The 25352-nt window shown below is 46.2% G+C and overlaps 2 protein-coding genes and 1 long non-coding RNA gene across 7 annotated transcripts in view; 2 read left to right on the top strand and 1 right to left on the bottom strand.

Annotated features, from left to right (window-relative positions):
- SYN1 (synapsin I) overlaps positions 1-1909 on the top strand; it is a 53846-nt gene extending 51937 nt beyond the window's left edge. Inside the window, exon 13 of one of the 2 annotated variants that reach the window (XM_019716710.2) lies at positions 808-1909. In XM_019716710.2, the coding sequence (XP_019572269.1) occupies positions 808-943 (136 nt within the window). In that variant the 3' untranslated portion in view covers positions 944-1909. The remainder of the gene's footprint in view (positions 1-807) is intronic. The other variant, XM_019716711.2, reaches the window with a different exon arrangement.
- On the bottom strand, positions 1900-12935 carry ARAF (A-Raf proto-oncogene, serine/threonine kinase). Of its 2 annotated transcripts, none has more exons than XM_074324015.1 (16): positions 12800-12935; positions 11326-11480; positions 11066-11169; positions 10195-10297; positions 9950-10104; positions 9740-9838; positions 8132-8288; positions 8001-8028; positions 7776-7921; positions 7481-7683; positions 4928-5104; positions 4782-4828; positions 4148-4266; positions 3772-3903; positions 2678-2812; positions 1900-2475 (listed from the first exon to the last, which is right to left on the bottom strand). In XM_074324015.1, the coding sequence occupies exons 2-16, from the start codon at positions 11419-11421 to the stop codon at positions 2341-2343; spliced, it is 1836 nt and encodes a 611-aa protein (XP_074180116.1). In that variant the 5' UTR covers positions 11422-11480; positions 12800-12935; the 3' UTR covers positions 1900-2340. The 2 variants fall into 2 exon arrangements, with proteins under 2 accessions (XP_074180116.1, XP_019572273.1); XM_019716714.2 differs by having other exon boundaries at positions 8132-8273.
- Positions 12936-13017: 82 nt separating this feature from the next.
- LOC141569709 (uncharacterized) lies at positions 13018-18302 on the top strand. Of its 3 annotated transcripts, none has more exons than XR_012493471.1 (4): positions 13018-13121; positions 14134-14305; positions 16005-16251; positions 16693-18301. It is a non-coding gene; the product is annotated as an uncharacterized LOC141569709 (long non-coding RNA). The 3 variants fall into 3 exon arrangements; XR_012493472.1 differs by lacking the exon at positions 13018-13121 and adding an exon at positions 13128-13781; XR_012493470.1 differs by lacking the exon at positions 13018-13121 and having other exon boundaries at positions 13128-14305; positions 16693-18302.
- The last annotated feature ends 7050 nt before the right edge of the window (positions 18303-25352 follow it).

Raw genomic sequence — 25352 nt, 5'->3', positions numbered from 1 at the left:
CCTGGGAGAGTCCCCTCCCCAGCCCCTCTGGACCCACCGCAAGCACCTTGCTGACCCTCCTTCCGTAGGGCCCAGCCCACTAAGTCCTCCTCCCATCTCACAGCCTTTGCTGCCAGACTCATCCTCTTCCTGCCCAGCCTGACTCCTCCCAGCCAATGCCCCAGACTGCCCCAACCCACCCCACCTCCGGCCCAAATCACAGTCCTCTCATGTCACTTCACACCCTTCCCAGTTGTCTGCATACTTTTCTTCCAATCTAGGCTACTTTCTGCTCCATCCCCAAATTCCTTCTGGTCCATTTCAGTCTCCTCCCAAATCATCCCACCAGCCCCTCTGCCTCTTGAGGTCCATTCCTCATCTGCCCCCACCTTAGCTCAAGTCCTCACTGCCCCACCTCACTGCTCCCTGTGGATTTCCCCCACCCCGCCTGTCCTTGCTGGAAACCCCCCACTCCCTCCTGGACTCCTCACCCTTAGCTTGGAAACTGCCCTGCCCCTCTTCACCTTTATATCAAACTTCTCCCAGTCGGAGCCTAGATTTGAGGAGAAAATTCAGCCCAGGTCTCTTCTCATGAATCCCAGACTTCAACTTGGATCCAAGTCCTCCCAGCCTGCCCAGGGCTCCCTGACTACGTCTGAGAATCCATCAGGGTCCAGGCTCATGCTGAGGGGTGGGAGGGTCGCAGGCACCGCCCCAGGACCACAGGGGCAGGGCTGGGGCCGGGCCTGGGGTAACGTTGTGTTTCTCTCCCCCTCCTCCCTTCCTCTCCCCCCCCTCCTCCCACGCCTCCACCTTGTCTCTCTCTAGCAAATCCCAGTCTCTGACCAATGCCTTCAACCTTCCAGAGCCAGCCCCGCCCAGGCCCAGCCTTAGCCAGGACGAGGTGAAAGCTGAGACCATCCGCAGCCTGAGGAAGTCTTTCGCCAGCCTCTTCTCCGACTGACACCCCACCCTGAGAACCCCCAAATCCCTGGGCAACCCCTCTCTGGGCCCAGAATCCATTTCTCACTTTTGGAATCTCCAACTGTCCTGGTTCACCAAGATCCCTCTTCTGCTCAGAACGCCCAAGTCCCTCAAGAAACCTCACTCCTGGTCCTAAACCCAGTTCTCACGTTTGGAATTCCCAAGACCTCTGGAAGCCCACTCCCGGTCACCTCAAGACCTACTTCTCAGTTTCAGAACCTCCAAATTCCTAAAGACCTCCACCCCTGGTCCCCCAGAGTACGTTTTCCTTCCCAGAAGCTCCCAAACACCAGGCAACCCATTCTGGCCCCAACACCACTGTGTCCCCTCCTGGAGCCTCCCCTCCTGGAGCCCTGAAATTCCCGGAAAACCCTACTCCTGGTCCCAGATCTCTCAAGCACACTTTGTTCCCCATCAGAATTTCCCAAATCCTTAAGAAAGCCCTACCTTTGAGCCCCCTTCCATGGATCTCCTATTTCTGGAGACCCACCTCCTCAAATGCCACCGCCCAGCCCCACAAGGATTTCCTTTCACCTGCCCCCAACCCTATTCAACACATTGAGAGCTCCTCCCACTGCTAAGATCCCTCAGTTCCCCAGGGACCCCTGCCCCACTTTCCTGCCTCCGACAGCTGTCCTTAAATATGCAAACTCTACCCATCCTCCCAGAATCCTTTGCACACGGAAGGCCAGTGGTCCCCCACTTCCCCACCTTTGCCGTGATGTCTGTGTCTGTGACTGACGTGGCCTCCTCTTGTGCCGTGCTTGGCATATGTGGTCCTCGTTCATCGTGCCGCCTGTGGTGATGCGTGCAGTGGCGCTGTTTGTGTGGTCCGCAACTCCCCCTAACCTCCACTCCTCGCCTGGACTCATCCCAACCCCTCAGCGGCTCTGAACCCCACGAGAAGAGTCGGGAAGCAAAATAAACAAGCAAAGGCCCAGCAGAATTCTGTGCTTCTTGGTGAAGAAAGGAGGGAGTCCTTGAATGGCGGGGGAAACACAGGGGACCCCCAAATCCACATGGGGTGCTGGGGACCCCAAAATCCAGTGGAAGGCACATCAGGCACAAATTCCAAAGAGGTTCTGAGTGGAATCCCTGCCACAAATCCCAGCCATTGGAGATGGAGGAGCTCCCAAATTTAGAAGTATCCCCAAAACCAAGAGGAAACCAAACTATGGAGGAGGCAGGGGTTTCAGTCTTTGGGGGTCCCCCAATTCCAGAAGAACTGGAAAAGCACATGGAGACACCCTCATCTCCCAGGGCAGGGATGGGGGATCCTGAGGCAGTATCAGGGCAGACAGAACATTGATTGGTTGGTGGGCAGGGCTCCTTGGCGTGGCAGGCTGAGATTGGCTCCCTGGTGGCTGGGGGCGGGGCCTAAGGCACAAGGCGGGCTGCGCTGAGTAGGCAGGCGGGTAACTCATCAGCCTGGGTGCGGTGCAAGGAGGGTTCGGAGGCACTCCGCTCAATCTTGGGGAGTGACCGCTGCAGCAGCTCAATCGTGGCCAGGATCTGGGGGCAGGTGCGCATGAGGAGGGGTGTCCAGAGCCACACAAGTGCCCCAACACCACCAGACCCCATTCTTACAGAGAAGCATACACACACATTGCACACCTCTGAGCCCTGAGCACACATGGTTCACACTCACACCTGGGAGTCTTCCTCCTTCTCAGAGTCTCCTCCCCAAGGTGTCTAGCCCTGCTACCCGGCCTACCTGGGGGAAGAGGGGCCGCTCCTCCCGCTGGAACTTGAGGCAGTCAGACAGCAGGCGCCGCATGGCCTTGGGGCAGTTGCTGGAGATTTTGCTGAGGTCCGGAGACAGATAGCCACGGCCCACCATAAAGATAATCTGGGGGTGGGGCACAGGAATGGCTGATCCGGGCTGTAACGCCCAGGGGAATTTGGGGTCTCCAGGGACTTGTGAGGCTCCTTTTGGGGAACTGGGGCATTCTGGGTATTGAGGCTCTGAGGATTGTGGTATCTTGTGAAGCCAAGGATTCTGGGTCTCTGAGGCCTTGGAAGGATTCTCTGCTTGCAGAACACTGGGATTTAAGCTCTGGGCAAGTCAGGGATTGTAGCTGTCTGGGGCCCAGAGGATTATGGATCCACAGATTTCTAGGGGGCTTAGGGACCTGGAAAGTACTGAGTCAGGGGGAAATGTGAACTTCTGGGTCTGGAGGGAGCTAAAGGATTCCAGCCCTCAGGAGCTTGTATTGCTGTGGGGCTCTAGGGCCTGAGGACTATGGGTGCACGTAGCCTGTAGGACTATTGGTATCTGGAGCCTGGAGGATCCAGTGTTTCTGAGGGCCTGGGAAATTCCAGGCCTTGAACCTGGAGAACTGAGAGAGTCTGGGCCCTAGAATATTGTGGGTCCCAGGGCCCCGAAGACTGCCGGACACCCAAGGCCTGAATGATTGTGGGTATCTGTGAGTATTCCAGAAGTACAAAGGGATTCTGTTTCTGGGAGAAATGGGATTCTGGGATTTGGGGATTTGCAGGATTTTGAGTACCTGGGCCAAAGGACTGGCAGTTATCTAGGGGTCCAGAGGGCTTCTGGGTATTTGGGGGCCTAAAGGGATTCTGGGTATAGGGGATTCTGGAGATTCCAGACTTTGAGGACCCAGAGAATTGTGGATGTGGGGGAAGGAGAGGATTCTGGGTATGGGAGACCCAGAAGATTCTGGGAGTTCAAAATTTGGGGTTTGTGGAAGAAGTGTGGCATTTTTGGTCTGTGCAAAGGGGATCTGCGGTTTGGTGGCTAAGGGACTCTCTTAGCCTGGGAAATTGCGGATAAGGTGTGGGGCTCACCTGGTCACGGCTGCCAATGTGGCTATAAGGCAGGGAGCCGGTCATGAGCTCATACAGCACGACCCCATAGGCGTAGACATCTGACTGGAAGCTGTAGGGGTTCGGGTCCTGCATACGGATCACCTCAGCCGCCTTCGATAGGCCAGACCAGGCAGGGGGACCATGGAGGTCAGCAAGTGGCCGGCCCATAGTCCTAGATCCCACTAGCCACACTGGATACAACTCAGAGCCCCCCCGAGGTGACACGTGAGCAGTCCAGACATCCACACCTGGCATCGGCATCCCCATCCCCACTTGGCCCCCCACATCCCAGCCCTGCAGCCCACATCCCTATACACTCCCAGTCCAGCCCCGGGCCCAGCCTGGCCCGACTCACCATCCACAGCACAGAGCCTGATGGCTGCTCCAAGGGCTGAGCCCCGCTCCACCGTGTCTTCACCGTGGCCAGGCCAAAGTCACCGATCTTCACTGTGAGTCCCTCGTGTAAAAAGATGTCCACCGAGGTCAAGGGCCACTACAGAGACTCCCAATAGCCACGCCTCTCACTCTGACCGGGAGGCTGTCATTTACGCCTCCACACCAGGCATGCCTCTGACCCTGACCAGAAGGCCCCCAATGTCACACAAACCCGCCACAACCTTGACTTGAGTGGGGAGGTCCTATGAGTGCCCCCTACACTTGGCCCTGGTCACTCCCTACCAGGAAGTCCCTCTCAGGGCACCCATACCTGCCATGCCTGTGACTGATCAGAAACTGTAATGCCCTCCACAAGGTCACCCCTCAGACTCTCACCAGAGTTCCCAAGGACAGCACCTGAACAAGCCACATCTCTGACTCCTGACCAAGAGACCTCCATTACAGGCTCCCCACGAGCCCCAGCTCTGCCACCTGGCAAAGGCCATGTGACACATGTCCCTCCCTGTTCACTCCCAGAAGCACCCCCCCACACACAGAGCCATCCATCTAAGTCTTCACCCCACCCCAGTCCTTAGACGGGAACAGGTAGATACTGTTCGACTTGAGATCTCGGTGGATGATGTTCTTGGCATGGAGGTAGCTGTGGGGGTGGAAGCAGGTGCAAATTGGCTGGGTGCTACCTCATCTCCCTCCCCAGGTGCCCCAGCCCCCTCCCTCGTCCCTGGGCTGGGAGGCTCACTCCATGCCCTGGGCCGTCTGCCGGGCCACATCTATGAGCTGGACCATGTCGAAACGTGTGTCGGCAACATGGAGGTGGTGGTAGAGGCTGGAGCCCTCACACCACTGTGTGATGATGGCAAACCCAGGCCGGGTCATGAAGCCCATGAACAGCAAGATGTTGACGTGACGTGTCTTCCTGTAGGCAGGGAGGGCGGTATCAGGGCAGGGGTGTGGGTATGGTGGAAGCAGCAACTGTCACTCACTTTCTGAACATCAGGAATGACACTGCGCAATGCTGACTTCTGTCGTCATGTCCACCCTATCTTTCAGGAGGCTCAAGGCCAGACTATGGCCAGAGTCAATGAATTTGTGCAATGTGTTTGCTGGGCTGACTTGGTGAGGAGGCGTCTGTCCTGAGCTGCCTCATCCGAGTGTCCCAGCAAGAGCAGGACGGATGCATTAGCGCCCCCACACCTCTGCAGTCCAGTAGCACCTTAACCATCAACACCCGCCACACCTGGCCCTGACCAGGACCTGGGCCTGTGACCATTTTACAGACGAGAAGGTGGAATGCCAACCTTCTTCACGGTATAGCATCACAATATTGATAAATGCCAGGTAAAAATATCAGTGGTGTGTGATTATATCCTGTTAATCACCATGAGAGGCTCAGAGGTAAAGAGCTTGGGGTTTGGACTCAAGTTAGCGCCTATGTTCCAATCCTGGCTTCACCAGGTACTCACTGTGCAACCTCAGGAGGACGCTTAACCTCACTGTGCCTCATTTTCCTCAACTGTAAAACTGTGGCAGTTATATTAGCTACCTTATGGACGTGTTGGGAGGAGAGAGCAGATAATCTGTAAGGAACTTAGAGCAGCACTGAACACAAGTAAACCCTCTGAAAATTTCACTGTCCTTGTTGTTAGTGCTCCTGGGTACCTGGCTCCCTGTCATGTATGAATAGATCTGCCCTAATTTAGAAGAACCGTCATTCCTTAAAGAAGTATTGACTCCAATTATAGTAACACAAATGCAAATACAGTTGACCCTTGAACAACACGGGTTTCAACTGCACTGGTCCACTTATACACGGATTTTTTTCAATAAATACCTATATTGTTTTCAGTCTGAGGTTGGGGTCCGTGCATGCAGAGCTCCAACGGCATGCACTGATCTACGCTATTTTATATAAGGGACTTGAGCATCTGTGGATTTTGCTATCTGGGGGGGTCCTGGAACTAAGTTTTAGGGGAGTCAAAAGTTATACATGGATTTTCGACTGCGTGGGGAGGTTGGCACCCCTAATCCCTGCAATTATTCAAGGGTCAACTGTACCATCAATGACGCCCTGCCATTTTGTCACGTCAGAGCAGATAATACGGCACATGAGCATTCTTCATAGCAGTCAGATTATGGTTAAAATTGTAATAAAATGCAAATTACCAACATGTTTAAATCATTGCTATTTCACAGAGAGAAAAGAAAAGTTTTCTTCCTGTGGCATCCATTATGAAGATAAATGTTAAAATAGCATGAGGAATGATGATAATATCAACTCTGCAACGTAACTGTGCCCATTTGTCAGAGGGGAAAGCCCATGCTAGCAACCTTAGGAGTGGCAGTAACTAGAGTGGCAAAAAGGGAACACCAGGCTTTCTCAGTGCAAATGAATTAATATAGTGTTAATGCTATATTGAGTAACTATAACCATGAATTAAATAATGATTAAATAATGGTTATGATTACAGTTAATACAGGTGACCTCTGAACAATACAGGGGTTAGGGGCACTGACCCCCACACACACACGCAGTTGAAAATCCACACATAACTTCTGATTCCCCAAAAACTTAACTACTCATAGCCTACTGTAGACCAGAAGTCTTAATGAAATGATGACACAAACAGTTGACCAACACATATTTGTACGTTATATGTATTATATACTATGTTCTTACAATAAAGTAAGCTAGAGAAAAGAAAATGTTAAGAAAATCATAAGGAAGAAAAAAATATGTTTACAGTATTTGTTGGGAAAAACATCCATGTATAAGTGGACACATGATGTTCAAACCCATTGTTGGTCAAGGGTCAACTGTAACACTGTTCTTTAAATGACGGCAGTTTTATAATTAATGACAAGACTGTAACAATAAACATAATACAAATGATGCAGTACAAGCAGAGGGGAAGGAAGGATGCAAGCCTTCCTGGCGATGCAGTTCACTAGCATGATGCTACTAATGTAAGTGCAAGCAAGTGACAGTCATGGGGTCGTACGGCCATACCCATTGCACAGCAGGCCAACGAGAAGACCCACGTTTTGGCGGCAGAGCCACTAATTAATATCAGTATTAACCCAAACACAAACAGTAACATCATCAGAGGTCCTCTAAATATACCCATTTCCCAGAGGGGAAAGGGATGCCCTTGATAACCAACTTACGCTTACGGTTATCACACGACACAAACATGGGTGATGTGCAGAAGCTCCCCGAACACAGCCTTTCCCCGGAGGTGCCAAGGCCGTACCTGCTGCCCTCGCCCCCCTCCACATACATGGGCAATCTCACCTGAGCACCTGCATCTCGTTCTTGAAGGCCTGGGCCTGCTCAGCTGTGGGTTGGGCCACCTTGAGCACCTTCACAGCCACATCGCCATGCCACCGCCCGCGAAACACGGTGCCAAACGAGCCCGTCCCGATCCTCTTCAGCAGCTGCACCTCACTGGGTGGTACCTCCCAGTAATAGCCCGAGTCCCGGTACCCCAGATTCTTCTGTGGGCCATATGGGCGGCATCTCAGGGGCCTGCCCACTCCCCGTATCACTCAGCCTGTGGTGCCCCCCACAGGTTCTCCCTGGAGCTTACCACTTTCTTCTTGTCATCAGCCACGGACTTCCGCTCCCGCTGTTCTGACGGGGATTTGGAATGTGGGGACTTCCTACCCGAGGACACACTGGCTGGGCTGGGGCTCCCCCGGGGGGCTCCATCACCACCACCTCTACTGCCAGCAGCTGTGATTGTGGAGAGAATGTCAGTGGACGCAAGTGCAGTGGGGAGGGGGCGCTCAGGATGCAGGCAGTGGGGGCTCACCGTCAGTGTTGAAACTCTGGGTACTGAGCTGGAAGAAGAGGGACAGAGTCAGACAGAGGACGCTGAGGCCAACAGGAAAGGTTCTCCCCTCTGCCCAGTGGTCCCCCGACATTGCCCCCCTTGACACCAACCTGGATGAGGCTAGAGTCCATGGGGGCCGTGGTGCTGACCATATGGACATTGGGGGTGGACGTGGAGCGGATGCGCTGGAGGGGGGCATTAGCCGGGGTAGAGAAGGGGAAGTGCTCAGCGTCACGGTGCTGGGTGCAGGAGCTGCCAGGGGAAAGGCTGTGGAATCACTGTCAAATGAACAGAAGCAGCCACACCACCCTCGCCCCGTCCTAAACATGTGTTTAGCTCACAGAGTATATATCCCGTCATTACTATTATTCATCTGTTCTAGAAACATTTATTGAGTGCCTGCCGTGTGACAGATACATGCTAGGTAGTGGAAATAAAACTGGGGGCAAAAGAAATAAAGGTTCTTGCCCTCATGTGGCAGAATTCCAGAAGGGAGAGAGAGAAACTAAAAAAACAAAATATTTAATCTGTCTGATCGATTCGATAAAGAAAAAAATAAACCAAAATGAGGAGACAGAAAGTGTCAATATGATGTCAGGAAAGGCTTCTTTCTCTAAGGAGGTGTGACATTTGAGCAAAGACCTAAAGAAGGGACAGTGAGCCACACAGTGGGAGAAAGAGTAATATATATCATACTTTATAACAATATGTACTATTCAAATATATTATGTACTATATAATGTATAACATATGCTCTATTTAAAATAGCAATGTTTCAAAATATACGTATTATAATGTTATATGTTATACATACATGTTCTACATATATATAATGTTACAAAAACTTTTTTTTTTAAGGAGGGCACAGCTCACAGTGGCCCATGTGGGGATCGAACCAGCAACCTTGGTGTTATTAGCACCACGCTCTAACTGAGCTAACCGGCCACCCACAAAAACATTTCTTAATGTTCCCTTCCACTATTCTGAAATTCATATTTAACTAATTCAATTACACCCCCAATTGAATATAACATAATACCCTAACTTTACTATTTTATATATTATATAAAAATATATGATGCTCTACATTATATAAAAATATTATAAATATAACACGATACATTAATATATAATATACCGTACAAGTATAAACATTATAAAATATATAATACAGACATAGAAAACACATGTTTTATAAACTTATGATATATTAGAGCAATAATCTTTTTTAATATAGAAATACTATATAGTCTTATAATACTTAACATAAAGGAGAAATAAAAGGGAATTTATGATAAAATATATATATTTCAAAATGGGAAGGCCTGATCATGATTATACTGGAAGAATTAATAAAGTAGTTAGATGCTTTGATATACATATACATACATACATATATATTTATAATTAATAAGGAAAACCTTTATACTCTGTATCAGATCTTGTTCTAAGCACCTGACATGTCTTAACTCACTTAAGTCTCACCAGAACCCTATGTGGCAAAAAGTAACATTATCCCCTCTTTACAGATGAGAAAACTGAGGGCCAGAGAGATTAGGTGACTTGCCCAAGGTCCCACAGCTCCATGCCCCTACTCATACTTGCAGGTGTTCAACAAATGTTTGTCAAGTAAATGAATGAATAAAGAATGGCTTGTGGTCTACAGGGGCCTCCAGATCTCTCTCCCGGCAGCAGCTCTTCAGCTGAGGTATCCTTACCTGGGACCCTGGGGGGTAAGCGGCTCATTCAGGGGGCGGTTCAAGAGAGTCTCGTGCTGTCTGGAGCCTCCGGACAAATCCTGGACACTGTGGTAGAACCTTGAGGACATTAAGGGTATAGAGCAGGGGATAAGGGTCAGCTCTCTGTAAGAACCTTGTGGCTGGGCATCTGTCCTCCCCATCCCCCCATCCACCCCAGGCCAGGCTCACTGTCGGCGGTTGGTACTCATGTCTACACAGACTGTGGGGACCTTGGAGGAACAATGCTGGTGGAACTTGTAGCCACAGGTTTGGCAGCGGAAGCCATGGAACAGAAACTTAAGGCAGAAGTCACAGAACGCCAGGCTGAAGAACGTCTTCCGTACCTGCTGCCACAAAGCAGGGAAGGTTGAGGCCTGGTCAAGGACCCTCCCCACACACCCAGGGTCTGCACCCACTATCCACCCTGCACTCACAAAATTGTGCATGGTTAGTGGGACGTCTTCAAGGACCTCCACAATGAGCTCCTCGCCATCCAGGGGGGCAATGGCAGTGTCCCAGGAAGTGACTGTCTTTCGCCTGCAGGAGGTATGAAAGGAGTGAGTGGGAGGGTGGACAGGGCCTCGGGGAGGCAGGGAACCCCTAAAAGTACCTCCAAGTCTGCATCCACGGAGCAATATCTGCCATGTTTCATTCCCATCACGGCAACCCTAGAACTAGTTACTATCCTTACCCCCATTTTACAGATAAGGAAGCTAAGGCTCAGAAGGATAAAGTGACTTGCCCAAAGCCACAAGGGACTATGAGTAGCAGGACAGTGTGAAGAGGCCATGCTCTCAACCACAAGGTGAGAAGCAAATGAGATGGTGAATAAACAACTAAATTTCCGAAGTGCTAAGGAAGCCCCTGAAAAAACAGCCAATGAGGCAGTAAAACAACAAATACACAGCAATGTGTGAAGTGAATAAAAAAATTAAGGAACCTCAGAACAGAAGAATAAATGGAAGGTCAGCAAGGCCCAACTCAGCAGACAGATAATGGGAAAATGGAGGTAGGACAGAGCCAACAAATTGATGAAAAAGTGAAAGAACAAAAGAGATGAACTCTGGGAGGAGGTGATGGAGCAGGGTGAAGACTTGGGGGTCAAAGAGAGAGTGAGATGTTGACCTTACAGGCCAATGAACTAATGAAGTAATGAAACAAAAGCTGGATGGACTCACGAATTCACTGAACTAAGGCAAGACTAACGGAGACTCCACAACAGAGTGAAGGAGTCGGATGACGCTGAGGAGGGGCTGGGAGGCTGGGCACCCAGTGGGCAGAGGGCGAGGTGTATGCCACACTTACCCCTTGATGAGCCGGTAGACCACGCAGCAATCCTGATTGAGACCCCGCACCTTCAGGGCCTTGTCTAAAGAGTCGTAGACACTCATGCCATCCCGGACAGTCACCTGTGCAGATGTGGGAGATCAGTGCCCAACAGGGGCCCCAACTAACTCTCCCACCCCTCGGCCAAAGCCTCCTCCCAGCCCTAGTTACCCTTTTGACCCACGATTTACAACTGGGTCCATCCACACCCCTACCACGTTTGCTCCCTTCAGACTCACTACTGTGCGTTGCTTGTTGGGCAGGTACACTTTGACAGTGCCCACTGCCCGGGACGGCTCAGCCCCGTTGGCAGGGGGGCCCCGTGGTGGCTCCATGGAGCCTAGGACTTTGTCAAGACGGGCTGAGGCGGGGCTGGGCAGGTGCCATGGGTCTCCTAGAAGACAGAGGAGGAATTCAGAGGTCCAGTAATGATAGTCTGGAAGCACAGTGGCAGGGAACAAAAAGAATTTCAACCTCCAGGCTCCACGTCACCCCCCGTAGCCTAATTTCCACACAGCAGCCCAAGGGAGCCTGTTAACACTTTGAAGCCGATCCAGTTCCTCTGCTCAGCCCAGCCAAGATCTCGGATTCACTGCATGGGGCCAGGTGGGGGTGGGACGACACAACGAGAGACAGCACACACTGTCCTGGAGGGAACAGGAGTACACAAGTCTGTGCTGGGGGCTAATGGGGAAGTCAGCACACGGTGCACTGGGGCGTGTCAGGTACATAATGGACACAAACAGTGTCCCAGCTTTTCAATGGAGAAGGGGGTTACCAGATACTGTGCTGAGGGAGGAGTCACAGACAGAGTGAAGGGGAACGAATGAAAGATCATCAGCTATTGCCCTTAGTTTGGGGAAAATGGGAAATTGTACCAAAGAGTGTTCTTAAGGGTACTGTGGGCATCCCTAAGCCCTGGCCTGCCATAATGATGGCAGGCTCACAACCACTGTTAGATGGCTAATGGGAGTCACCAGACTGTGACGGGAGATCACAAAGCTCAGCCAACATTATGCTGAAGGAAGATGTAATAGAGGTCACTAGAAACTGTAATGGGGAGAAGAATGGATAAGGTGGTCACCGGACACTGTCATGGGGAAAAGGAGGGTAATGGTGAATCATTAGTCATTGTTGAGGTGAGATGAATGGAGGTAAAGCAGGGAGGCTCCAAAATTCTCGCTGACAACTAAGGGGTGACAGACATATTTCTAGTGATAATGGAAGGAGGCTGGTGAGAGTTAAGGAGGAGTAAGGGGGTAATTCTCAAACATTCTCCTAGTGGCTCAGACACTGATCCAGAAGAAGCATGCAAGTAGTGAGCCGCGTCCCCATGCATTCCCCGTTGTTGGTAAAGAAGGGTCATCAGATACCTTAAGAAGGTTTACAGGGGATCTGGGAACAACACACCACAGCCCAGGCCCCATTCAGCCCTGTCCCGCCTACCGAGTGCCTTCCAACTCTGCGCAGGCGTGCTACCACACGCGGCGGGCGAAACCATCCCCCGCAGCCTTGCACCCCTATTCCTGTCTACCCACCACTACCCCCCGCTGTCGATGATGGTCTCGCCCCGGGTCAAACCACTCCTCCGGTTCCGGGCAGGGGGCGCCGGGGCCCAGGCGCAGCCACCCTGGAGCTAGGCTTTCGGTCCCGGCTCCTTGCCCATGCCCGGCGGTCGCTCCAGAAACCTAACCCTGCGGGGCCCGCCCTCACCTGTCAAGCTGCAACGGCCGCAGCCGCCTCCATCTTGGGCCTGTCTTCTTGTTTCCTCATAGAGTCCGCCTCCACCGCTCCTCGGACTTCCGCCATTGGCTCCACAGGACTCAGCCCTCTATCCTTATTGGATCAGGGTCACGCCTATCAAGGCAGGATAGGCGGAATGTGGGTCTTGTTCCGGATTAGGAGGGGCTGCCTGAAACGTCAGGGTCTCGGGCAAATTCGCACGTCCTGAATCGCGCAGGCGCAGTCAAGAGACCTGCGTGCCAGGGGCTTTAACCCAATCGTACCGTGGCAGAATAAAGCGGGGCTTTTTTCGGTCAGTTGAGTCTGACTTTAGGGCTTCCTGAATCTGGGCGGAGAATCCTTAAATGCCCCTTTTTGTTCCAGTGACCCGGAGGCCTAAGTAGCCGTTTGGGAGTTTCCTGGGTCTCCGTTTTACCGTCTTTGAAATGGGCTGGAATCAGACCAAATATCACCAACGTTTACTAATTCTGAAAGACTGAAGTCCTAGCCTTAGATAACAGCGGGTCTCTAGTGTGGCCGGCCTGGGGGTCTGGCCCTAGGAAGAGCGGCCTGCTGTTCTGAGAGCTCTCCTTTAGGATAGGAATGGGGTTGATAAGGATTTTGTAAGGCTAGTCATAGATGGCCAGGTGAAGAGGGGAGGGAAGTGTGGACCTGGAATGGGGCACAAGTGCAGGAAAATGTGTGGAGGAATTGAGGGGTAAATACAATTTTTTAAAAGATGACTTTTACCTGGTGTCAAAAGTGAAAGAGACTTTCCACCCTCCCTTTTCTTAGAGCATTTCCTTTAGGAAACTTGTAAATTTTTTTGTCCCCTCGAGATGTATGTAAATCTTTTTACAAGCTAAGTAGGCTTCCTGCCAGTTTTACAACCCAAGGATGTTGTTCTTAGGGGCCTTGGAGTCATCTCTTTGAAATGTAAACATCGACAAAGATAGCGCCCCGTCTCTGTCAGGTAGGAATTTGACCTAGGCGTCTGGCTCCAAGTTGTTAGCTGCTTGTCAAAGAGATAGGTGTTTTATTTTTTACTTTGGGTAAAGACAGATGGCTTCCCCAGTTACCAGGTGAATTTGAGATGAACTGTGTAGCAAAAGGTACTGTCAAGTTCTCTTACTTAAGGACAAGTTATTGTCTTTCTTGAGAACATGTATATAATGGCTTGTATCTCCCCAGCCATGTAAAGGATGAGGTTTTACTGTCCTTGCAATCTCTTTAGCGAATTGCTTGTGATGCACATTGCAGTCTGGTTTAACACTTTTTGATAATATAGTGCTATCTCGGTTTTCTAATGTAATCCGTTCCGGAAGACCCTTCGAGTTATGAAACGTTCGAAAACAGCCGACAGCTAGGCGTCGGGATCCTGCACTCAGAGGAAGCCGCGTGATATGTTTGACGTGTTCGAAAACCGAAGCATTTACTTCCGGGGTTACAGCATTTGTAAACCGAAATGTTCGTCAACGGAGACGTTCGAAAACCGAGGTACTACTGTATAACTATTTAATTCTTTTCTACCTCTGTGGGGAGGATTCACCGGTTCGCACGAGATTTCACTATTAATTTTTTGAACAGCCTGTTGTTTGAAGTGACTCCATTCTCCTGTTTGGAGCCTCAGCATCCCTCTGATGAAGTGGGAAGGATCAGAGAAAGGTCATTAGGTGAGGGGGTCTCAGCATACTTCAACTTGTATTTATTAAGTGCTTTCTCTGTCTATAAGAGACAAAAGTTCTGCTTACTAGGCTGTCATATAACCTCTATTTCCCATCGTTTCTTTTCTATTGGGAATCTTCACCATTCAATGGCTAAAATGAAAAAGACTGAGGATAAATACCACACATTTATGAGAATATGGAGCAATAGGAACTTTCATGCATTGCCATTGGGAGTGTAGAATGGTACAACCACTTTGGAAACAGTTTGGCATCTTCATATAAAGTTAGACATACACATACCATGCAATCTTGCAGTCTCATTTTTCAGTATTTACTCCAGAGAAATGAAAACATGTCCCATGGCGTGCTCGTAAATGTTTAACAACCAGCTATCCAAGAAAAAAGCTCTAATTTGTAGTGTTTGCCAACTAAGACATAAACACTCCCACCATGGCTTATTTCAAGCTACTAATATGACACCACTGAACCAGAGTTGAGATTTGCAAAATTGGCTCTGGTGAGCCAGCCACAGCATGCTACTGCAATGTACCCACACAAAAATTTGTACTCCAATATTCATATTAGCTTTATTCATAATAGAAAAACAAAACAAAACTGCAAACAGACCAGGTGTCCGGCAACAAAAGAATTGACAAAGAAACACAAAAATGGGATCCTGGAATACTACTGTTAACCTAAAATTAGAAGGCCAGAGTGAGAGGCAACGAGCATTTATTTGAGATCCAAAGAAGAGCTATTTGGAAAGCACTGATTCAGGCAGAAACCCAAATAGTGTTCCCATTAGGAGGCAAGGCAAGAAGTATTTATGAGAAAGCTATGGGGAACAATTACATCAATAGAAGGAAGGCGGTTCTGTAAGTGGGAATAAGCTAACAGTGATGCTAATGCTAAAGAATGTTTTGAACTTTTCAGTCCATTAGTCATATTATCTGCTTTCTTGTTATCTTTGCAAACAGTTTTTTGGGGATTCCATGCTGCTTTAGGTCCAGTCCAAAGGTTATTTTGCCCAGTTTATGCATCCCATAGGTTTCAGGCGTTAGATGTGCAAGGCAGTTCCTCTGGGATAGCAGCTCTGACTCCATTTTAAAGTGGCTCCATTTATATTATTTTTCACACAACTCAGCAATGAAAGGCAACAATCTATCTTACAGACATAAGATCGAGTGAAAGAAGCCAGACACAAAAGAGAAATACTATATTATTCCATCTGTATGAACATCTAAGCCAGGCAAAATTAATCTATAGTGAAGGAACACAGAGTAGTTGTCTTGCAGGAGAATAACTGAGAAGGGCATGAAGGAACTTTTGGAGGTGACTGGACAGTTCAGTATGCATTTATCAAAATTCATCAAACTCTGTATTGAAAATGGGTACATTTTATTGTATGTAAAATATACCTCAGTTTAAAAGAGCATGGCAAAAAAAGGGGCTTCAAACATAATTTTAAACATGTTGAATTCTTACAAATTCTTAGTGATTTTTTTTTTATTCTCTTTTCTGATTCGAAGCCCTAGAGCCGGCATCCCCATCTCCCAGTGGAGCAGCCCTGGCACCACATGGGGTCAGAAACAACTCCTGTTGGAGCTCAGTGAGGGGCTCCAAAACGCTCTCCAAAAGGAAGAATAATGTCGGGGGTGAGGAGTGCGTTTTAAATTTCATTTCATTTGAATATTATTTAATTTATTTTAGAACTTTAATTTCTAGGCCGTATTTGAAGACAGACTTCTGGCTCCGTTGCACAACGTTTACAAAAAGGTAAGCAAAATTCGACATGCTGTGCCAGAAAGGAGGGATGGAGGGTGGAAGAGGGTCATGGCTCACTCAAGGGCAAAGCTTTCTCCTTCAAGGACTCACTCCAAACCCATCCCAACTGGCACTACTTCAGCCAAGTACTTCACAGGCACTTAACAAGTCATGAAGGCCTTTAAAGTGATGTGGGTTTTTATCATCATCATCATCACCACATTAAAAACCATCAAGCGCACCATATATTAAAACAAAAGTTAAAACCTGAACTAGCTGATTATGGTTTTTCTGACACTCCCCTCGAAATTATCCACCTAGAAATTTTAAAAGATTTTAAAATGGTTGTTGGTTTTTATAATTGTTGATTTTCAATTCTTTGAAACATGTCTGAAAAACATACAAAATCTGAAGTGTTCACCAACCACTGTTGTAACCCTACCCATTTCACAGTTGAGCGAATTGAGGTTCAGGCTGCCCTAACCGGAAGGACAGAGGAGAGAGAACTCCAGCAATTCAAGTTTGGTAAAAAGTGTTTGAACAAGGGTGTAGGCCAGGGGCACGCCCCTCTGTAAGGAATCTTGGATCCATCCCAGCAGTCCAGCGTGCCTGAGGCTCTCCTCTAAACCAGCCACTCCCATTTCCCAACTTCACCACCCTCGCCCGCCCTGCCGCCGCCTGGAGAACGCCACATCCGAGAGCCCATCGCACAGCCTCCCGCTCAGATAGCTACCCGTGTCGGGAGAGATGACCCCGCACAGACCGAGACAAAACTCAGTGCCTCACGCCCAACTGAGCTGCCCCAACTATCCGCTCCGCTAAGCCCCCGCTGCTGTTTAGAGTGAGACACTCAATGCTCCAGGCCCCCGACAGGCAGCGAGGTCACCCAATAGCGATGCAGTGGGGGGCGGGCTTTGGGATGCCACGGGCATTGATAGGCTCTACTTCACCCTAGCATTTAGAACGAGAAGAGACTGGACTTTGAGACTCCGAGGAGCCACTGGCAGACCAATAGCTACGCAGAGGACGTGGGCTTTGGGCCGTCCCAGCCAATGGGAGTAATTGTCCATCTAAAGCAGAGTATGGAAGTTTCCACTTTTGAATTTTCCTTGAAGAGATTTTTAATACACAATCCTGGGGAGTCAAAATGTGGGAAATTTACAAGTGAACCTAAACATTCCTTTTAACAGTCATTATTAAAAAGTCTTTCCTAACAAAATGCATTGAGCAGTAATTTGAATTTGTGATCACTGCGATCCAAATTGGTGAAAGTCACACTATTAAACCAACAGACACGGTTCTTTTGTTTTCGATTAATTTTTTTAACAGTTCATTATATGATATATATGGTATTTCCATGTGTTCATAAAATTAAACAAGTGTGCAGGTTTGTATATTTTCAATTTCCAAACCCAGTGATCAAATGAATAGAAAAAAAATAATTGTCAGTTACCTCTCAATAAAGGGAGGGGAGAAAAACTAATAATTAAACCAAATAACAGTCCTGTAATTTTTTTATTAAAGATTTACTCTGATGAGGAAATTCTTTGGTGAGTATGATTATTTCTTATAAATAAAACAAGGCTCAAGTATGAAAATATTTAATAGTCAAGCAAAAGGATCAATATAAACCTACAAACTGAACAGTGAAACCCCCTTTGAGATGCAATGGTCAGTGAAAAACACCACTGGTCCTCCCAGGTAGCCCCTTTGGTAGGGATAATAATCTGATATGGTCCTTGGTAATTTTTAAGTTTTTAATTAATTAATTAAACTGACAGCATTTACCCAAAGGAAGTAATTCTGAAATGTCTACTTTTGGTTTTTATCAGAAATGCATTTGGTACACATTTTCTCAGAGTTAACATATTTATTCCAAGCACATATGGACTGATCCACAGTCCCATCACAGGTGGGAAAAAAAAGTTTAATATCTGTTGGCTTACCTCACACATATTTGATAAATCTCTATTCAATTTATAAAACCACTGTAAATGAGATGTCAGACAAATGTACTCCAAGTAAATTTTCATTATTTCTGGATAAATGACCCACATGTGATCTTTACTTTATATCAGTCTTGACACAATGCACATGTTATATATAATCCTTTGTATATATAAAATAATTCCTTACATATAAAATAATTCCTTATAGTTTTTTTTCACTTTATATATGTTTATTTGTATTTTTAAAAAGCATAATGGGCCCCTCCTCTGTGCCAGGCACTGCCAAGAGATTAAAAAAAGACATGGTCTCTACCCTCAGGGGTTCCTGATCTAATGAGGACTTCAGCCACAGGGAGAAAATTTCTATCTAACAGGCTCTGCTGAAGGGACATTGGATGCTGTGGATCCCTCAAAAGTCTTCCCCTAGGAGGGAGCATTTGCGCAGTCCTGAGTCTACAGCTGCATTGGCGGGTGGGGGTGTCTCTGGCCAGTGGGTACAGATTCTGTTCAGGAGTAAAGTCGCCACCTCTAGCCATGGCACCTGGGACTCAGGGGAAGAGAGGACAGGCCTGAGTCAAGTGGCCTTGGGATGGAGGAACCGCAAGGGGTCAGGCCTAGGAGGCAGGGGAGCATGCATCATTGCCCCTTATCCTCCCCATGGACGCCAGGGCTTCTACTCCCAGGGTGGGGGTGAAACTGGTATCCCAATGTGCTCAGCCAAGGGTCAGGGGTACTCCCAAAAGACAAGCTGGAACCTGGGCCTCCTCACAAGGAGACAGGCTTGAATGACTGTCATTGGGCACATAAAAACCTTGGGCATTGTGTCAGGTCCTGATGGTGGATGTAGTAGCCCTGCCAGTATGCCTGGGGCCAGGCTCCTTGGCAGTTCAGCTCCAATCTCCCCAATTCCAGTTTAGGGTGAGCATGCCAGGCAACTCAGAGTCCCTCTTGCAGGCTCAGGGCAGCATAGCTCCGCGGCGGGACACCCCTTCCACCCTGGGCTGGGGAACGATGCAGAAAGTTCGAGGGAGAGAGGTCCCGCTCTTGTCCGCCCCCCTTTCCATCCTCCCCCCCCCCATCTCCACCAGTATGATCCTGCACCTCGTGGCGCCGTCCCGTTGCTGGGCTCCATCTTTAACCCTCTGACTAATTCCTTATAGTTTTTGTTCCATGTAGATGTTGTGTACCATCATGTGGTATGAGAAAATCAATTCTGAAGTTACCCAGAATGCCTCAGGACTTGACCACTGTCTAGAGTGTGTGAGTATCCCTATGTCCTGCTATGTAACTGTATGACCTTGGATGAGTTGTTTCCCCTCTCTGTGTCTCTGTTTCCCTATCGTTAACATTTTTAAAAAGTACTTCCATCATAGGCTTGTTGTAAGATTCTGTGAACTAATCTATATCAAACTTTACACAATGCCTGATACACAGTGAGTACATGATAATTTTTAGCTGTTTCTGTTATCACTATCATCACCATTAATATTATTAAAGTATCAAAGCAAAGATCTATGTCCCTTGGCAGAACTCGGCTGATCCAAGTTCAAGGATGCTGCCCAGATTACAAGTGATCAGATTACAAGTGATTAAACATCCCTGGTAGAATCCAGTATGAAGGCTAGTTTCATTTCAGAAGGCTCAGTCCCAGCGTTGACAGATGTTTTAGCAATTCTGGCAACCTGCACATACCCAGCTCAGCCAGTCCTGTCTTTGAGGAGGTCTGCTCCTTTCCTTCACTTCCTTCCCGCTCCCTCACCCTCCCTTTAGAAAGTACCCTTTAGAAGGTTTATGAAGTTCCCTTTTATCCTAATTTTCTGGGAATTCTTTTTTTTTTTTAATCAAGAATGAATGTCACATTTGTTTTTGTTTTTTTTAGATTTTTTATTGGGGAAGAGGAACAGGACTTTATTGGGGAACAGTGTGTACTTCTGGGACTTTTTTTTTTTCCAAGTCAAGTTGTCCTTTCAATCTTAGCTGTGGAGTGTGCAGCTCAGCTCCAGGTCCAGTTGCCTGTTGCTAGTTGCAGGGGGCACAGCCCACCATCCCTTGCAGGAGTGGAGGAGTCCAACCCGCAACCTTGTGGTTGAGAGCCCCTGCTCCAACCAACTGAGGCATCTGGCCACCCAGGAGCTGAGCCGCAGCTCAGTTGGCCCATGTGGGAATCAAATCAGCAGCCCTGTTGCCCAGAGCACGCGCTCTAACCAACTGAGCTACCCATCCACCCCTGAATGTCAGATTTTGTGAAATGTTTTTCTGCATCTATTTAGATGCTCATATGGTTTTCTTTTTTAGTTTGTTATTGTGGTCATTGTGATGAATTACACTGATTGATTAACAAATGTTAAACCAATTCTGCATCCCTAGGATAAAACCCACTTGGTATAAGGAATTATAATGTATAATATAAAATATTTTTTAAATATGTTATGGAATTCGATTTGCCAAAATTTTGTTTAGAATTTCGCATCTTTGTTTCTGAGGGATATTGGTCTGTCGTTTTCTTTTCTGGTAATGTCGTTGTCTGATTTTGGTATAAGGGTAACACTGGCCCCATAGGATGAGTTGAGAGGTATTTCCACCTCTCCAATTTTGGCAGAAAATTTGTGTAGACGTTATTATTTCCTCCTTAATATTTGGTAGATTCACCAGTGAAGTCACCTGGGCCTGGAGTTTTCTCTGTAAGAACATTTTAAACTACAATTTCAATTTCTTTGGTAGATATAGGGCTACTCAGGTTATCTTCTGGAGTGAGCCTTGGTTGAATTTGCCAATTTCATCCAAACTGTTAAATGTATTGCCATAAAGTAGTTAATAATGTACCCTTATTATCATTTTTAATATCTGAAGAACCTGTCATGTCACCCCTTTCATTCCTGATTTTGGTAAGTGGTGCTTTTTTTCCTCATCAGTGTGACTAGAGGTTTATCAATTTTATTGCTCTCAAAACAGCTTTTGGTTTCATTGGTTTTCTCAATTGTTTTTCAGTTTTCTGTTTCATTGAGCTCTACTTTGATCTTTATTAACTCCTTCCTTCTGCTTACTTTAGGCTTAATTTGCTCCTCGTTTTCTAGTTGCCTAATGGAGAGGCTGAGATCATTATTTGAGATCTTTCTTCTTTCCTAATATAGGTCTATTTCTTAAACATTACTTTAGCAGCAGCCCACAAATTCTGATATGTTATATGTGTGTTTAGATTTTTAAAATTTCCTTTTGATTTCTTCTTTGATCCATGGGTTACTTAGAAGTGTGTTATTTAGTTTCCAAATATTTGGTGATTATCCAAGGATCTTGCTGTTACTGGTTTCTGCCTGCTGGATCTGTCCATTTCTGAGAGAAGGGGTGTTGAAGTCTCCAACTATGATAGTGGATTCATCTGTTATTGATTTCTAACTCGATTTCATTTTGGTCAGTGCACATACTTTGTATGACTTTAATCCTTAATAAATTTATTGAGATTCTTTTATGGTACAAACTATGGTCTATATTGATATATGTTCCATGTGTACTTGGGAAGAACATATTCTGCTATTGTTGGGTGGACTGTTCTATAAATATCAGTCAGGTCAGATTGATTTGTAGTGTTGTTAAAAACTGAATTGTGGGGTGGCCAGTTAGCTCAGTTGGTTAGAACATGGGCTGATAACACCAAGGTTGCTGGTTCAATCCCCACATGGGCCACTGTGAGTTGCACCCTCCTTTAAAAAAAAGCAAAACTGAATTGTGTTCCCCTCAGATTCATACATTGAAGCCTTAACCCCCCAATATGACTATATTTGGCAATAGGGCCTTTAATGAGGTAATTAAGTTTCAATGAGATGATAAGGATGGAGCCCTAATCCAATAGGACTGGCGTCCTTAGAAGAAGAGGAAGAGATACCAGGGATGCACACACAGAGAAAAGGCCATGTAAGGACACAAAGAGACTGTAGCCATGTATAAACCAAGAAGATAGGCCTCAGGAGAAACCAAACCTGCCAACATCTTGATCTTGGACTTGCAGCCTCCAGAACTGTGAGAAAATAAATTCCTGTTGTTTAAGCCACCCAGTCTGTGGTATTTTGTTAATGTAGCTTGAGCCAATTAATACAGTATTATTCTACTACTGTATATCCTTGTTGATTTTCTGTCTACTTATTCTATCAGCTTTTGAAAGAAGGGTATTGAAATCTCTATTTCTTAGACATATGAAAAAATGCTCAACATCACTAATCATCAGAGAAATGCAAATCAAAACCACAATGAGATATCACCTCACCCCAGTCAGAATGGCTATCATCAACAAGACAAATAGTAACAAATGTTGGAGAGGCTGTGGAGAAAAAGGAACCCTCATACACTGTTGGTGGGAACGCAGACTGGTGCAGCCGTTATGGAAGGCAGTGTGGAGGTTCCTCAAAAAATTACGAATAGAATTGATGCAGCAATCCCTCTCCTGGGTATCTACCCAAAAAATCTGAAAACATTTAGAGATAAAGACACGTGTTCTCCAATGTTCATTGCAGCTTTGTTTACAGTGGCCAAGACATGGAAACAACCAAAATGTCCTTCGATAGATGAATGGATAAAGAAGTTGTGGTATATATACACAATGGAATACTATTCGGCGGTAAGAAAAGATGATATAGGAACATTTGTGACAACATGGATGGATCTTGAAAGAGTAGTGCTGAGAGAAATAAGTCAGTAAAAGCAGAGAACCATGTGATTTCACTGATATGTGGTATATAAACCAAAAACAACAAAAGAACAAGACAAACAAATGAGAAACAGAAACTCATAGACACAGACAATAGTTTAGTGGTTGCCAGAGGGTAAGGGGGGTGGGGGGTGGGGGGTGGGAGATGAGGGTAAGGGGGATCGAATATATGGTGATGGAAGGAGAACTGACTCTGGGTGATGAACACACAATGGGATTTATAGATGATGTAATACAGAATTGTACACCTGAAATCTATGTAATTTTACTAACAATTGTCACCCCAATAAATTTAATAAAATAAAAAAATAAAAAGAAATCTCTATTTCTTCTTTCAATTCTATCAGGTTTTGTTTCATATATTTTGAAGCTCTGTCATGAAGTACATGCATGTTTAGAATTGTTATATTCTCTTGATTAATTGACTGCTTTATCACTATGAAATGACCTTACTTTCTGTGATATATTCTTTGCTCTGAAATCTACATTGTGTGAATTTATATAGCCACACAGTGTTAGTACAGTGTGTCTGTTCCTACTCTTTTACTTTTAACTTATTTCTGTGTGTTTCTTGTAGGCAGCATAGAGTAGTGTCTTGTTTTTGTGTGTTTGTTGTTCGTTTGTTTTTATCCTATCTGACAATCTGTGCCTTTAATTTAGGTGTTTAGACCATTTATGTTCAATGTGATTATTGATATGGTTAGGTTTGAGTCTATCATCTTACTATTCATTTTCTATATGTCCCAGCTGTTATTTGTGCCCCTTTTCTCTTTTTCTGCCATCTTTGGATTGAACATTTTTATGCATTAAAATTAAGGAGGCAATGAAGGAAGGTTACATGAAGGTGGAAGAAAGCAAGGCAGGGATTGGATTACAGGATAGTTAACAAGATTATGTGTTTTCCTGAGGGTGGTTATGCTTATTTCAAAGGTATATTAACCTAGAAGCACAAAAACAGTGACAGGGCTTGCTTAAGGCAAAGATAAACCTTTTACTTTTTACTAAAAAGGTTATATGCCTGGGGCAAGACTACCTTCTGTGACCTGCCCAGTTAGGAATTTATGATTAGATCACCCTGTAAGGTTACATCTGTAGAATCCATTTTTCATTATTATATTATATTATTTACTAATGTATATATCTATATGGGTAGAGCTAGAGAGAGGTATGATGTGTGGATGAAAAAAAGAAGTTCTATGGAAAGTAACCTTGCAAGATGATCTGATCATAAATTCCTAACTGGATAGGTCATGGTGGGTAGTCATGCCCCAGGCTTATAACTTCTTTAGTGAAAGGTTTTAAGCCAGTCCTGTCCACTCTTCTTGTGCATTTAGGTTAACACACTTTTGAAATACCAGCAGAAATACCCCTCAAAGGGTGTATTAACCCTCAAGAGAGCACATAATCTTGTTAACTATCCTGTAATCCAATCCATGCCTTACTTTCTCCCATCTTCTTTAATGCCCTTCTTAATTTCAAATACATAAAAGGAGCTGCAAAACTATTATTCTCGGGAGCATTTGAGATCTTACTCCCTGGCACGTGTCATCAGTTTGGCTCAAATAAGCTCATAAAAATTCTCTACAGGTTTGATGTTTCTTATGTCAACAGATGAAAGAGAGAGAAGGATGAAGCAAATAGTAAAAAATGTTAATAAGTGAGGAATCTGGATGAAGGGTAGACAGGAGTTCTTTGTACTATTCTTGCAATTTTTCTGTTGTTTGAAATCATTTCAAAATAAACATTTAAAAACTGTAAAATAAAATATAGTGGGAAAGACAAGAAATACCCCATCTTTGAACTAGGGAATGCTTACAAACCTACTTATTCTATAAGTACAGTCCACTTATACATACATGGGACTTCCATGTCAGTACGTTTGGCTCTAGAGTTCCCTGACCCTTCTTTCCTCCTGTCACAGTTCAGTGGAAAACATGGTGTCTGCAAAGAGTTTGATGAGGGTGTCCATCCAAAAGTACTGAGGAAGCAAATATGCAAAGGACAAAAGCCAATTGGGTAGGGGGAGATGAGAAGGTGTCCTTGAAGGATAGTTGGACAGCTAAAGAATGAAGGGGTTTAGCCAAGGGACATCTGGGCTTGGGGAGATAGAGAATCTATCTAGAGGGCATGAAGTTAGTAACAGTGCTAGTTTTCTGATAAGAAAGCCCTTTGCGATCTAGATTAGGCAGGCAAGCTTTTTGAGGGAGAGAGGTGGGGGGAGAGTTCATTGTTTGAAAAGTGCCTGGCACATAAAAGGAATCTCTAAATATTTGTGGAATAAATGATTAAATGATCTTTTAATTCAAAATATACTTTAATGGCAGAAAGTCATCAGACAGGGTTTTTTCCTCCCTCCTTGAAATCAAGATAAAAACAACAGCACTTCACGGTGCAGTTTTTAATATTTGTTTCTGGAAAAGAGATCCATAGTTTCTGCACATAAGTGGATTCTTCCACTTCTTTGC

This window comes from Rhinolophus sinicus, chromosome X (assembly GCF_036562045.2).
Source record: "Rhinolophus sinicus isolate RSC01 chromosome X, ASM3656204v1, whole genome shotgun sequence".
Classification (NCBI taxonomy): domain Eukaryota; kingdom Metazoa; phylum Chordata; class Mammalia; order Chiroptera; family Rhinolophidae; genus Rhinolophus; species Rhinolophus sinicus.
This window is presented reverse-complemented; position numbering and strand designations above follow the sequence as displayed.

What these genes read in the sequence shown, in the direction of transcription:
- ARAF (XM_074324015.1), bottom strand. Translation starts at nt 11,421, where the DNA reads ATGGAGCCACCACGGGGCCCCCCTGCCAACGGGGCTGAGCCGTCCCGG. An exon ending in GTCTACCGGCTCATCAAGGG is followed by an intron (nt 10,298 to 11,065) that starts GTAAGTGTGGCA and finishes TACCTCCTGCAG; the next exon opens with GCGAAAGACAGTCACTTCCT. An exon ending in CACTAACCATGCACAATTTT is followed by an intron (nt 10,105 to 10,194) that starts GTGAGTGCAGGG and finishes TTGTGGCAGCAG; the next exon opens with GTACGGAAGACGTTCTTCAG.